This window comes from Caenorhabditis elegans, chromosome III (assembly GCF_000002985.6).
Source record: "Caenorhabditis elegans chromosome III".
In the NCBI taxonomy this organism is placed as follows: domain Eukaryota; kingdom Metazoa; phylum Nematoda; class Chromadorea; order Rhabditida; family Rhabditidae; genus Caenorhabditis; species Caenorhabditis elegans.
In genome coordinates, this window is record NC_003281.10 from 5833753 (window position 1) to 5847771 (window position 14019).

Here is a 14019-nt window from a genome sequence, read left to right on the forward strand (position 1 = left end):
TAGGAATTGAAAAAAATATTTAGCGATGTTGAACGAAGAAGAGATTAATAATAAAGGAATACGGATAAGGAGACGGATAAGGAGAAAAAAATAAACGGAGTTGAGAGAGATAAGATATCCCAAACGCTTGAAATTAAGAAAGAAAAACAAATAAAAATAGGCAATTATGAGATAGAGATATTCTGTAGGAGAAATGGACCAGAGAGATAAGATATTCAGAACGCTGAAAAACGTTAAATTTTTTAATGGAAGATATGTGGTGGTTAGTATTATTTGGAAGATTTGGTAAGTTTTAAAAAAACTGAAAAATGTTTGAAATTTTCAAACAAAAAGTTCACTTTCACATCAAGATGTGAATTGTCTAGGTTTGCTCCGTGCAGCATCATGTTCCGCGAGTCCATTCGGGCATAACGACGCAGGCAATTCAACGAGAACCTGGAAAATTTAAAAATTAAATGTTTTGTGTATAAAATTTTGTAAAGCAAGGGGACATACATTTCGCGTCAACGTAATTCTTCTAGTTTTTGACAAAAAAACGGCACCCGGTCTCGACACGACACTCTCTTGATGAATGTGAAAGGTGTGCGCCTTTAAAGAGTACTGTAACTCCAAACTTTAATCTCAGTCGAATTTTTAAAGATTTTTCATTGTTTTTCGATAAAAAAATATATTTATGAATTTATGGGAAAACTCAATGAAATGAAAATTTGAAATTACCGCAGTAATGAAAATTTGAAGTTACCGAACTCTTTAAAGACGCAGACCTTTCGCAGTTAACAACAATTTCTGTCGTGTCGAGACCGGGTACCGTATTTTCGGCGCAAAAATTGTAGAATTAATCACAACATTTTTTTGTTTTAAATTGCTCTAGAACGCTGAAATATGTTCTTATCTTATGGAACGTTTTACCGGTCTTATCATTCCCGAATAATTTTCATTTTCTTACAAAAAAAACGAATTCCGTTTTCCGCCTAACAAAAAATCCATTTTCGTCGCAGAGAGAAAACCAGCTCAAGTGCAAGAAATTAGGCAACCTTCCAGCACCACAACACATGTGTGAAGTGCCGGAGAGCGCGCGCGAAAAAAGACGAAAGGGAATTCGGTTAGCGCGCACTGGAAAGTAAACCAATTACACGTGTGTTGGAAGGTGTCCGTCCACAATTTTTACCTGCTTCAAGTCGAAATAGACGGCAGTATCGTCAGGTGTGAGGAATGTGATTGCTTTTCCATGTTTGCCAGCTCGACCTGAAATTTTGGAAAGAATTATCAGATGTTATCGAGAATTAAACTAGAAGTGTGGAAGATTTCAAATATTTAGCTTCAAAATTTAAGAAAAATGTGCACTTTTTTCAATTTTTAAAAGAAAAACTTCTGATTTCAAATTATGAGAGCACCAGTCAAGCTGGGAGCCTAAGATATCGTATTAGAACTTATGGGTCAAAATAAAAACACAAAAATACGACACTGCCAAGTGCAATAACAATGTGAAAAATCAACGCAAGAAGAAAAAGAAAACGAAAAGGGGGAGCAAATCATTTATCACCAAACGAGCGTGTCGACGAAGCAGCACCACCACGCGGTCGGTGAGCCAGATAGAGAGAGAGATAGAGAGAGAGGGAAAGAGCCCGAGCAACTGGCGACATTTTCTAACAGAGAGAGAGTTCGGTGCTGATTGCCTGAGCAAAGACGAAGGGCAGGTGCTGACAGGGAAATTCAGAATACCGATGGAAGCCGTATCGAAGAAGTAGAACTGGGTGCGAAACGAATGTGGAAAGTGGCGAGGATAGGGGAAAAGAAAACGAATAAGAAGAAGAAGAAGACGACGATGAAAAAGAAGAAAATGATTGATAATACCGTAGACGGACACACAAGTTAATGATGTTCAGAATAGTGTGCAAAATTGAGAGATTCTACATCGTTTGCTTATCGAAATTCTTATCACTACATACACATACACACACCACCAGCAGCAGCAGCCTCAGCAACAGGCAACGAGATTCGCATTTTTGGGACACTGACAATCAGAAAGAGAGAAAGAAACTATTATTCTTCTTTTTCTACAGTTGTTTGTATTAAGATATTTCTTCCATTTTTTGATAAAATTAGAAGATGATGAAGATATGCTTTATTGAATCTATGATGGATTTTAAGTTTTGTCACTTTCATCTACATGTTATGGATAGGTAAATAATTTCTCAATTCACTGATACTCAACTTATATTCGATTACTTTTTAAATGTATAAAATATATAACCATATTTTTTTGCCTACATTTTTTAAAATTAAATCGTTACAAGACCCGATAGATGAGCAATTTCCTATACTGTTTGAAAAGTTATATATCTCTGAAAACAGGAAGCTAAATAACATTATAAAAATTTCCGAAGGCTTCATAAACTTGAAAAATAACAAAAAATTTTAGTCTTCTAGTTTTTCTAGAATTTGATTCAGAAATGCCAAATTCGAGGAATTCCACGTGACCAAAAAAATGTCGATTTGGTTTTTTTAATTAGAAAATTGAGAGAATCCGTTTGTGAAACAAAAAGAGCGCCGACGGTGGCGCACCAAACAGATCCTCTATCTATGTACTCGATAGTACAATCTACAGGTCGGGGGTTGCGTAGAACGAAGAGTAAATGAATGGAAATTCTGATCGAGGGAGACACGAGAATCAAAAAGACACTGGACACGTTGAAAGAGACGCAGACTGAACGACGAGCAGCAACAGTTGAAAGAAGACCCCCATATCAATATACCATCTCCGTGTATGTAACCACTGGTATACGCTCCGATCATCATCAGCATCGGCCTCAACCCTTTTATTGCTGTACTGACGGCACCTCTTCCAAGTTGTCATGAATTTTTGGGCCAGATTGATAAAAGGCATGAAACCTGTGCGATTTGGAATATGGAGGTCTTGTTAGTACAACTGCAGCTCGTACTAAAATGTTTGATGAGCTTGAGCATGTCAAACAGACACATAGGAAAGGCGAAACTGTGAAAATTTGATTCTTTCACTAAACCCTACCAGGTTGAACTAACCGGTAGAGATTGGCGGGGTTTATTGAATTCCGCGTGTAATCGGCAATGTGTGGAGGGGAATTGAAAAAAAACGATTTTGAAAATAAAATTGTGTGCGGAGGGGGCAAATATCGATACCGGCAGAGGCAGTGATGGAGGTGGAGGTTGAAAAAGACTGCAGAACAGAGTGTAGTAGAGAAAGAGAAATAGAGAAGGAAAGAAGCAAGGATGAATTTCATGGATTGATTGAAATCGACGGAGAATGCATGCAGTCAGGCAACAGAAAATGGAAAAGAATCGACAGTGCGGTAAAAGTGGCAAAGAAGGAAAAGAAGAAGAAGATGAAAGACGAGGAGAAGAAGAAGGAGGATGAGGACAATTTGCAACACACTATTCAACAATCTGAATGAGGAGTGGTAGGTCAAGTTGCGTACAGTTTACGCGAAGACACTCTTCCCAAAGGAGACAGATTACGGTCGTTTAAACGTTTTACGGAGAAATCGGTTCGAGGAAGGAAGTTTCATTAGAGGGAAACTATAGCAAAATTATCAAATTGATGTGAACTTTAATGATGGTATCAAGCTATTACAAATTTCCAAAATTGGAGAATTTCTTGAGATGAAATTATTAATATCAAGTCAAAATGATGGACTTGGTCTCGAAACGACAAAAACGTTTCACAAACCGGACTAACAAACAATCGGACACACGAACTAACAGGCTGCTCGTTGACGGGAAAAACAATGTTTCCACCTTTTCTTCTTCACCGTTTTCTCAGTTGAAAGTTTAATGATGAAGGTGTTTGAGCGAGAGCAAGCAGCGAGCAGCAACAGGGAAAGAAAAAACACATTTCTCGTTTCATCTCCTGCTCAAACTGTCAATTGCATCTCGGTTGGCAATAGTGAAAAGGAGACGGGGAGCACATGGGACATCCTGATCATCATCAGCATCATTGGAGAAGACGCCACAGGTGGTGTCGCTTCAATGAACATAGAGCATCAAATGGCTTCTGTAGCTTATCTTTCCGAAAGAAACAAGTCTGAAAATGTCGTCGTCAGAAGACGAAGAAGCCAGATATTTCTCGTGTTCTATATCTGTAAGCTCCCTTCAAATTCCAGGGAATCTAAAATCTTGGATTGCGGAATGGTGTGTGTAAAAGACTATTTCGAGTCAGCTGTCCGGTTTTCGGTGTCCGAAAAAAGATGGAACTGCATCATGAAAAAGTGGAAATGTTTAACGAAAGTGCTCTGCAGACAGAATCCCGACTCTCTTTTTGAATGTCCATGAATATTGTTTGTTTAGAGAAAAAAGTACATTCGATATATGGCATTAAATTGTCCTCGACGGCAGAAAAAGAGAGCAATAAAACTTTTAGAACTAAACTTCAAAGTCGATACTGACAGTCTAACAACTCATTGAGAACGGAGAGCAGTACACAATTTTCGAAGAAAAAATTCATAGTAATTTTCTGCATCTAATTCGTGCTTATCAGTATACCGTAAATGTCAGTATTCCGCCAATTTAGTCAGCTGCCATTAATGATAACCTTTTTCTTTTATATATTCAATTCTCGCTATTCAATCTTCATTCTTTTCTCTCTCGCACATTCTGATACTTTGATCAGTACACACAAACCATTTCCCATCGCCACGAGGCGCTACGCAAATCATTTCATTTGATCAATTGGAGGGTAAACTCTCCATCGCATAAAGATCAAGAGAAGCTAGAGAAGCGACAAATTCTACCTGTTGCCGCGAAGTGAGAGAGATAGGAACATTGTTGAAACTCCCGATTTTTGCGACGGTAAATACATTCGGATAGCAACCAGCAGTTCCTTTCTTTTTGTTTCATTTCCTGCAGTTTCCTTTAGGGTAGATTCATGTTGAAATTGGCGTAAAAGGTGCGTAAAATGAGAGGCGAGAAACAACCCAAAAATACATACATATAGCAACACTGTGGTGGAGATGGTGGTGGAAAGAAAGAAAAGCAGACGGCGTTGGTGATGGCAAAACGGAGACATAAACGAAAGATGGAGATCGAGATGAAGACAGCAATCGTTTTCTTGTTGTTTAGATCTTGCGCGGAAGAGAGGCATTGTTCCGCACAAGTACAGGCTGTGATGGACTTGAGAGACAGAGAGACGTTCCAAAAAGATTTCGGTGACTTTTTGGATAAGGCTCTCATTATGTGTATAAGATCGAGTAGATGGTGACAGAAGAATGAATACTGGAGAAGAATAAGAAGACCACACGGTAGGGTCAATTGTTGAGAAGAAACATTCATTAATTTGAAGAAGACGAATAAGGAAGATCGTAGCGACACGCTGACGACTTCCATGGATGGGAAAACAAGGAAAAACTCCATAGGAGAGACCAGGCCTGTCGGTAGCGAGATTTTGGACGTTGTTGAGACAAATGGGGGATTATGACATGCATCTTGAAGCCTTCGAGAATTCTAAAACTGATAAAGAGAACAAAATAGTGGAGGGGAAACAGTTTCACAATCTGCTATCTCCGTCTCACAGATAACATTTTCATCGATTAATTGATCGAAAAATGAGTTGTTTACAGTTCCGTGATTGACCTGAGAAGACACCATTGAAACAGTGTATATATGTGTGTATGAAAGTTATCAGCTGACAGATACCGATAGATACTGTAGAAGATGACTTAAGGAAGATAGAAAAACTGATCCTACTGGGCTTTGGGTTTCTCAAGGTCGAGGATCCGTTTCTGAATTTGCACGTGCACTTTTAAAGCTTTTAAAAATTAAAAACTGCCAATTATTATTTAAAAATATTGAAATTAATTATCATTGTCACTATATCTACATTCACATGAAATGCCACATCAAATTCACATGTAGAAGTGTAAAACAAAAATAAAAACAACATATTGAGACATGTGTATGCGTGTTTGAGAGATGAATGAGAAAAATAAATAGGGGTGAAAGAGAAAAGGAAAGTTGGAATTGTTGAAGAAACGGAGGGTAGATTCAACGCATAGAGGGCACATTTTGAACCCAGTGCAAACACATGGAAAATTGCAAGAAAAGTTGTGAAGGTTGGGACAACACACGAGGAGAAAAAGAGCGAAAATCGAAATAAAAGGAACAAAAAAGTTGAGGAATGAGGAGTAGAAGGAAATCGATGAAATGAACCAAGAAAAAATACCAAAAATTATCTGCAAACGGCATCGTAAAACGCAAAGAGAGAGAGAGAGAGAGTTTGCATTGTTTAAAATATTTTCATTTTTCTTGCGAAACTTCTACGGAAAAGTGTAAAGATGTAACTGAAAATGATCTACCATTAAGGTAATAATGGAAAAAGGTTACGGTGATAATGGAATTTCTTATCCAAGATTGCTCTTCATGGAGTTTGAAAGTTGATAGTATTCAACTACTGTAAGTCTATAAAAAGTAGTAGACTTCCAAAAATTTACTGCTTTCAAAAAATCTCATTCCTTTGGGGGGAAAAGCAGCGAGAAAGCGAACTGATGAGCCGAAAAGTGCAAACTATCGAAGTGAGCGAAAAAGCGAGTGAGCAGCGTTTCTAAAGATAGGAATAAATGCATAGAAAAACAGACGAAGTCTTGTGGTGTTGAGAAGAGGGGCTTTGCATGAAAAGAGAGCCGCTTTTCGGCTGAATTACTCTGATAACAACGTTGGAAAAAGCTCCACTCTATCACAACTGATAGCATAAGTAACCCATAATGAGCGGAGAGAATGTTTAGAATAAGAAACGTACAGCATACACACACATGTCTAACATGCAATCATAATCACTTATTCGATTATGAAATAAACGGAAACCAAATGGACGTCGTTGAAAGGGGGATGAAGCTGTATTGGATTGGAAAATGGCATGAACATGAAGAGGGGAGTCGACTTGGAAAAGGATTAGTGATCTGGTGGTGTCGAAGCAGATTTGAGAGCGATGAACATACCACTTACAACCGATTAGATAATATTGATTCTTATGAAAAATGATGAAAATATTGAATCATTTTTTTGTCTTTGAATGTAGTTCGCAAAATTGTTGAAAAGGTGTGTTAAATCCTACAAACCATTTCGAATAGTGGATAACTTTAAGCGAAATGTGTGAAACTCATATAAACGAAAACTACTTCAAGGCGTTATTAGAAGACGAATTAAAACAATGCTCACGTGACATCAGGTGTCATAGTTCTGTCAATTGAGGCATTTGTACTAGGTTAGTGAAGCGATTGGTCAGTTGCTTTGCCAACTTTCAAAACTATTATTACGACTTCAAATAAGGCGTGACGAACGCGGGATGGAGATTGGCGGAGGTAGTATGGAGTGAATGGAAACAACTACATACAATAAGAGTTTGACAGTAAAATGCGATAAGAGGGTTTGCTTTAATTCCTTTTTTCGCCTCAAGAAAACTTAAAACGGTTAAAAGTGTGGAAGAATGACTAGGCGAGGGGGATCCTGATCAATAAATTCCGTTGTGGACGGAAGACGAGAAATCGAATAGAACGTGTTATTTTTCCTCGCCTTCTTCCTCTTCAAACCAATACAAACGACCGTGGCAAGCGACTGGAACACCATCCATCTCTTGTTTATCTGTGGAGATCGTTGTCGGGTTAAGCTTTGAAATACTTTTCTGGTGCAAATTTCTTAATCTTATTTAAAAATCATTTCCTAGATTTAAATCATCTGTCGATTTTTTAAGAGTAAATAGTTCATGTTATGCTATTGCACAAAAATAAAGTTTCGTTCCAAAAAATCTAACAACGAAGAAGACAAATAATAGTGAAAAACTAATGAGACACCTCATAAGATTTAATTGGGCTCACAGAGCTTCGGCATTCTTAACGAATATACTAATGAGAGGAGCAGCACGAGAGGCTTTGTATGAGATTAGAAGCGCGTTTGGCTTTAAAAATGATTTATTTTCTACATTCCTCATTTTGCAAAAGAACTGAATATCATTGCCTTGCAAAATTGAAAAACCTTTTTACGTGTTTGTTGACGGAATAATTTTCTAGAAACTCCATTGCAATGTGGCCGAAAGAGAGACCGAGTGCAAAAACTAATACCTTGGCGAAATGCCAGCGATCGGGTGGAGAAGATGGAAAAATTCGTCGATTTTTTTCCACCTGACCGAGAAGTAAAAGAGTTCGCGGAAACTGGAGAGAGTGAGAGGAAGACGCGAGAACACACGTGACGGTTTGCGACAAATGGAATCTTAGACTTTTCGCCAGGTTGCCGTTACTTTCTGCTGTTGATCGGTAGAAGTGAACAAAAAATGAAACTCTATGGGGGAATAGGAAGGTATCCATAAGTATGTGACTCTTTGACTCGCCGTTAAAAATTTAAAAAACCGGTCTCATTTAAGTTTACGACCGACAGGAAACAGTGTGTAATAGAGCGTTTTTCTACCATTTTGAACAATTATGGGTCACCATTCTAGAATTCTCCGGATATTTTTAGGGTTTGTCGTAGCCTAGAACACAACACTTTTTTTTGTTAATGGACTTTTCAACAAAATTCAAATTTTGTAGACTATTCAAAGAAAAGGAACACGGTTCTTGAAATATCTTATCAGAATTTCAAAATCTGGATTTTCATTCTAATCTGCTCAAAAAGTGAGGCCTAATTCTTGACAAATTATTTGATTGAAAAAAAACTTAATTTTGGGCTAAAGCCTAGGCACATCTTAACAAAATTATGCCATTTTCCCATTAAAAAAATCTCCATCACAAAAAAATTAGGCATCCGAAAGAAAAAAGGCATTCAGTAACGACAACAAAAAATCTAATTTTTCTAATGATCCTATTCAGTTTCGATTTTGTCAAAAAACGATGGGTATTGTCACATCAAATCTATCAGTTAAGTTCTTATTTTTTCCCCATTTTTGGATTATTTTCCTAACTTGATGATCGTCGAGGAACAATAAAGAGGCCGTGGAGGATAATCTCTGAAAAATCTCTAAAAACTTAGCGACATATCTATTAAACGACCTTAAGATCCTCACACACAGGGAAATCGAACAAAAAAAGACAGGGAGAAGGGTGAAAAAAAAAAGATATCGAATCGCCCTGTCCGTACAAATTCATGTTTGAGTGCAGTAGAGAGAGAAAGAAATGAAAAAGAAGTGGGACCTCAGTCCAGATAGGTATCATGTTACGTCGAGACGAACTCTAACATTTCTGAGGCAGTAGCACCTTTTTCCATAAAAATGTTTAGTGAAGCAGCAGAAGTAGAGGAGTTTTCCAAAAATTTCTGTCCTTTGGCGTCAAAAAAGCAAGAAGTTGTGGAAACACAGACGGACGGAAGGAACAAAAGGAAACTATTGGCGTCGAGGCACCACGCGGAGCTCCTAGGAGCACAGGAAAACCGCCAGAGCAACAGCAGGGGACGGCGAAAAAAGAAGAAAAAGAAGACTATGGCCAATATTTGAAACACACACACATACATACATACACATAGACAACATAGAAAGAAAAAGAGAAAGACACTCCTCACAAAAGAACACTATTCAAACACTAACGGGCGATGATGGGGGAAAGGAAAGGAAAAAAGAGAGGGTGTTTAAAAAAACGAATATGAAGAAATGAAACATACAGGTGGTGGATCAATGTAGAAAAAATAGATCTTGGATATGGAGAGCAAGAAATTTTAATCAGGAATAATGTAGGATTTTTGCTTCAGGACCCTTTTCGGTAATTTTCACAAACAAGCGTCCAAATGAAAATTATATAAATCAGCTTTTAGCTCTTCAACTTTTGCTCAAAACTCTTCAGATACATCCTTAACAACCGGGGTTACTACGCTTGTTAATCAAATCAGTGCAACTATTCTGCAGGTGGTTGTGAGCAACGGAACAAGCTTCATCTCAATCTTCAACAAAAATATATTGAAAACCGGGTGCAGTACACCTCTCTCTCCCCCGTGTCTGTGTGATGATAGATAGACGGCAGAGCATAATTCGGACTCTCAACGACTGTTTGTGTTATGCTCTTTCTCTTCTTTTTCTCTCTTTTCGATTCGCATCCCACCCGGTCATTGTCGCCGAGAGTAACAACTCGTCGTCGCGACCTATTGGTAGGACCTCCTTGGAAAATTGAGAGCACCGAAAAAAGAGCACAGAGCAATGGATTCAAAGAGAGAGAGAAAGAGAAAGAGATGGCGCAGGTAGCACACGCGACAAATGCTGTTCAAATACAGGACAGATTCGCGTGTGTATTTATGAGAACAAACTCTCGCCGGGTTTGTGTGCGAATATTGTCTGAATTGAAAACCCTTCCATTTTCGGCGACTTTTCAAAGTTTCAATCTTCGATAGGTTACTGTAGTACAGAATTATCTTCGTGACCCGTAAACAAAAAGTGCAGCATCTAGGACATTCCAGCTCGAGGAGCCCTATAAACCACAATTTGTTGACACGGGTGCTGTTTGTGGCAGAAAAGAGAATAAAATGACATAGAAAGAATGAGGCATTACGAATGGGTGCGAGGTGGACGCGGAGGGAAAACAAGGGTGCCAAAATGAAAACAAAACAGAAAAACAACATAACATCCTTAAATGTTCACTTGAAATTTCTGATCTTGATTGCTTTGAAAGTTGTGGAAATTTTAGCGCCTTTTATGAGATCATATTAACCAATATGACAGCAATACTGGCATATTCTACAAGCTTTATGTAGAATCGAGGAAGCCACTAGGAAAGTTGGCAGCATCCAGATAATAGTATATTCTAATAGTTTCTGATAAGTCATACTTAAAAACCTCCGTGGAATCTTTTGATGGAACCATCAGAACATCATCATCATTAATTATAATTCCAGAGAAGTAAGCTTCTTCTTCATTTTCTTCTCCTACTCGGGTGTGAAAATGAAAATGCAATTAGATGCAGAAGCAGAGTGGACACTGACGACAACGATAGCGTTGATGATGATGAAGATGATGATGATGATGATGATGGGTGCGAGTGTCGAGAAATGAGGCACACGCATTTTCGGTCTATTATTATCAAGCATATGGGTTCCATTTTAAATAATTATAGACCGTACGTGGCGGGGGATGTCTTAAGCTGCCATATCTTTCCGAATTGAAGACCTTCTGTAGATTCACTAGAGATGTTGCAAAATAAGAATTTGGAATTCTAATTTGGGATGAAGTGGGAGTGCAACAATCGAACGTTTTTACGCAAAGAGTAGTCTAACCCTCCATAAGAGGGTATGTTTGCACACACACACAGAACAATGTATTCACCTAATATCCACGCACACCTATTCAGACCACTTTTCATCGTTGTCCTCGTAGACAAGAGAGATTACACAGGGAGCAAAATGCACAAAACAGGGAAGCCGCCGCCAAGAATATATAATCTCTAACAATTTCAACAAATAATCCAAAAGGATAAAAATAAGATTTTTACAAGCTGGCAGAGAAATTGACGAATTCTAAATTCTTGTCCATTCAGAAGAGCAGCCACAGAATGTGTCTTAAATTTGAAAAGAACGAGTTATAAATAGTTCATCAACTGCAGTGCTAGAGCTTCAATCAAAAAATATGTAGTTATGTTCTAACTACACTAGACTCCATTGTATATCGTTAATGTGATGAGTAAGTGCTCTTCTGATATTTTATATAAACAAGGAAGAATAAATGAATGAAAAAAGGACATGACATAGAATAGAAAAGGAATAGAGCAAAAAGAATACTTTGACGTCTCTTCTTCTTATTTTCTCCTATTCTTTCTATCATGAAAACCTATCTCTAGCTCTCCTTCACTTCTTCTCACTGCCACACGTGTGTGAGGCTGCGGGCAGAAAAAAAGAAAGAAGAAAAAAAAAGAAGAAGTGAGCTTTTTTGTGTATGTGTGCTCCATGTGCATTTCGAGCAACACGACGACGACGATGACGGAGACTGAGATGACGAGAGAAATTGAAAGACTCATAGGCTTTCAGAAGTTGTGTGATAGGGAAGAGAAGGACAAAATGACGATGGCGACGTAGTGGTGGTGGAAGAGTTAGACTCAGACAGCCAGATTTCGTGAGAAAAATTGAGTTTCACGACTGAGGAAGGGAAGAATGACAGAAGCAACAAAAAAAAAGAAGAAGAGGAAAGTGGGCTCAAAGTTGAAAATGTGCCATGCAACAATGGAAGAGAAAGAGCCACCACATGATTATTCCCACCACAAGCGGAGAAAAAACAGGAAACCGATAGATCCTCCTTCATTATTCCGCATCATCGTTCGGTTGTTCTTTTTTTTTGACAAAAAAGATGTGGAAAAACGGTTGCGAGGCCAATAAAATGACGAATTTCTAGTCGAATTTCCATGGCTGCTTCACCGTGGAGAACCCAATTTTAATCCGAAATTCTCATCTTACAAATTGAACCGAAATCCTGTCGTATTTCGAATTTGTCGCTTGAAGGAAAAGCCAAAAATTAAAATACGAGTGAAAATTTTTAACGATTGAAATGTTTTCGATTTTTCCTATTTTTAAAGTCTGCCAATAATTGGAAAAAATGTAATGCAAATGGGCAAAAAGTAAGATTTTAAGCAGAAACGGAGAATTTCTTTTCATTGTACCAGAACATACATAATTTCTGAAAAGTTCGAAACAGATCGGTCAGAGTTTTATATTTTTAAACATAAATGCGTATTGCGGATAATTGTTGCACCTGCACTAATTTCAATACACAAAAATCAAAAAATCATCGAATTCTTTCGAGGTCAACACTGAAAATTGAGATATGGAAAAAAATGCCCTCATATCTCATTTCTCGCTTCGAAAAAAGGAAAACTTCAATCGAGTTTCACGTGTGACACTTTGAAATTGGAAAAAAAGGAGAAGCTGTGAGAAATTCTCGCATTTCCTTTTTCTTGTGTGTATGTGTTATGCTGTCTCTATGCTCAACAAGACAGAGAAAAAAGAAAGAGAGAGCAAAAATAGCCTGAATTTGCTCGAAATGTGGAGGGGAAACGGGAAAAAAGAAGAAGCTGAAGAAAGAGGCCAACCAGGAGGAAAAAGAAGAGGAGCCGTCGCCGTGGCACACTCAATCGGCCAGAATGGCAACAAAATGCGTCCATGCACAAATTGACGAAAAAACGTGGAGCTGATGTTGCTGAAGCTTCTCTTCTTCGATACCTTTGCCGTGTTTTCATGGGCGTCGGAAGATCATGTCATAACTGACACACATGCACTTTCCGCATGAAGGAGTATGTTGATGAGAAGGACCGCAACAGAAGAAGCTTAAAATAGAGACAATATGCACGGAATGATACGGATGACGAAAAGGGCAGCTGCAAACTCATTGAGAAGAGCAAGAGCGAAAGAAAAGAGCCTTAACCGAGGCAACGCCCAGAGAGTTTAGATGTTGTCAAGGCGACGGTTTAGGGGGAAAAGAAAAGGATATTCCTCAACAGCTATTGTATATTCAACAATACTTTGAGGGAGATGGTGTGTTAAGTTTTAATGAGAATATATAAAATTTGGGTAACACATTTTTTTTAGCAGTTTCGCGTTATTATTCACCTATTTCTATTTTGGAAGATATTTGAACTACAGAAAAAATAATTAAATCTAAAAATTTCCACAGAAAAAGTAAATAAAGACATACCAGTTATATAAATTCTGTGAGTATAGTCTTCGATTGGTTTTGCCATATCGTAGTTGAGTACCAGTGATACATCTTTGACGTCGATCCCTGGAAATCAAGTGAATATTATTTTTATTTTTAAAACATTCATAATTTTTAATGAATTTTTAACTGAACTTCTAACAAAAATTCCCGACATTTTTCATAATTCAAAGAATTTTTAACAGCACAAACCACGAACCTCTTTAAGCAACATCAGTAACAAAAAGAGTACGGTATCCATCTAACCTTTTAAAGCCTAGATCTTTAAAGGCGGATTCTCCCTGTTCCTGACTAGGGAACCGTCAGAAGGTGTCCATCGGACTTGCATATGAGATCTTTGTCATTCGAACGCCCAGGTCTTAAAACGGTTACCCGTGAATGTT

At 38.0% G+C, this 14019-nt stretch overlaps 2 protein-coding genes and 1 non-coding gene across 3 annotated transcripts; 1 reads left to right on the forward strand and 2 right to left on the reverse strand.

Moving 5' to 3' along the window:
- Positions 1 to 269: 269 nt before the first annotated feature.
- Positions 270 to 401, reverse strand: R12B2.6 (uncharacterized protein; the record flags this gene model as incomplete). The annotated part of the gene is made up of 1 exon (NM_001379731.1): positions 270 to 401. The coding sequence occupies one exon, from the start codon at positions 399 to 401 to the stop codon at positions 270 to 272; it is 132 nt and encodes a 43-aa protein (NP_001367993.1).
- A 2772-nt stretch (positions 402 to 3173) lies between these two features.
- On the forward strand, positions 3174 to 3431 carry W04D12.1 (uncharacterized protein; the record flags this gene model as incomplete). Its single annotated transcript, NM_065858.1, has 1 exon — positions 3174 to 3431. One exon carries the CDS (start codon positions 3174 to 3176, stop codon positions 3429 to 3431), a length of 258 nt encoding a protein of 85 aa, NP_498259.1.
- Positions 3432 to 3963: 532 nt separating this feature from the next.
- Positions 3964 to 4077, reverse strand: W04D12.2. Its single transcript, NR_101820.1, has one exon. It is a non-coding gene; the product is annotated as an Unclassified non-coding RNA W04D12.2 (non-coding RNA).
- Positions 4078 to 14019: the final 9942 nt, after the last annotated feature.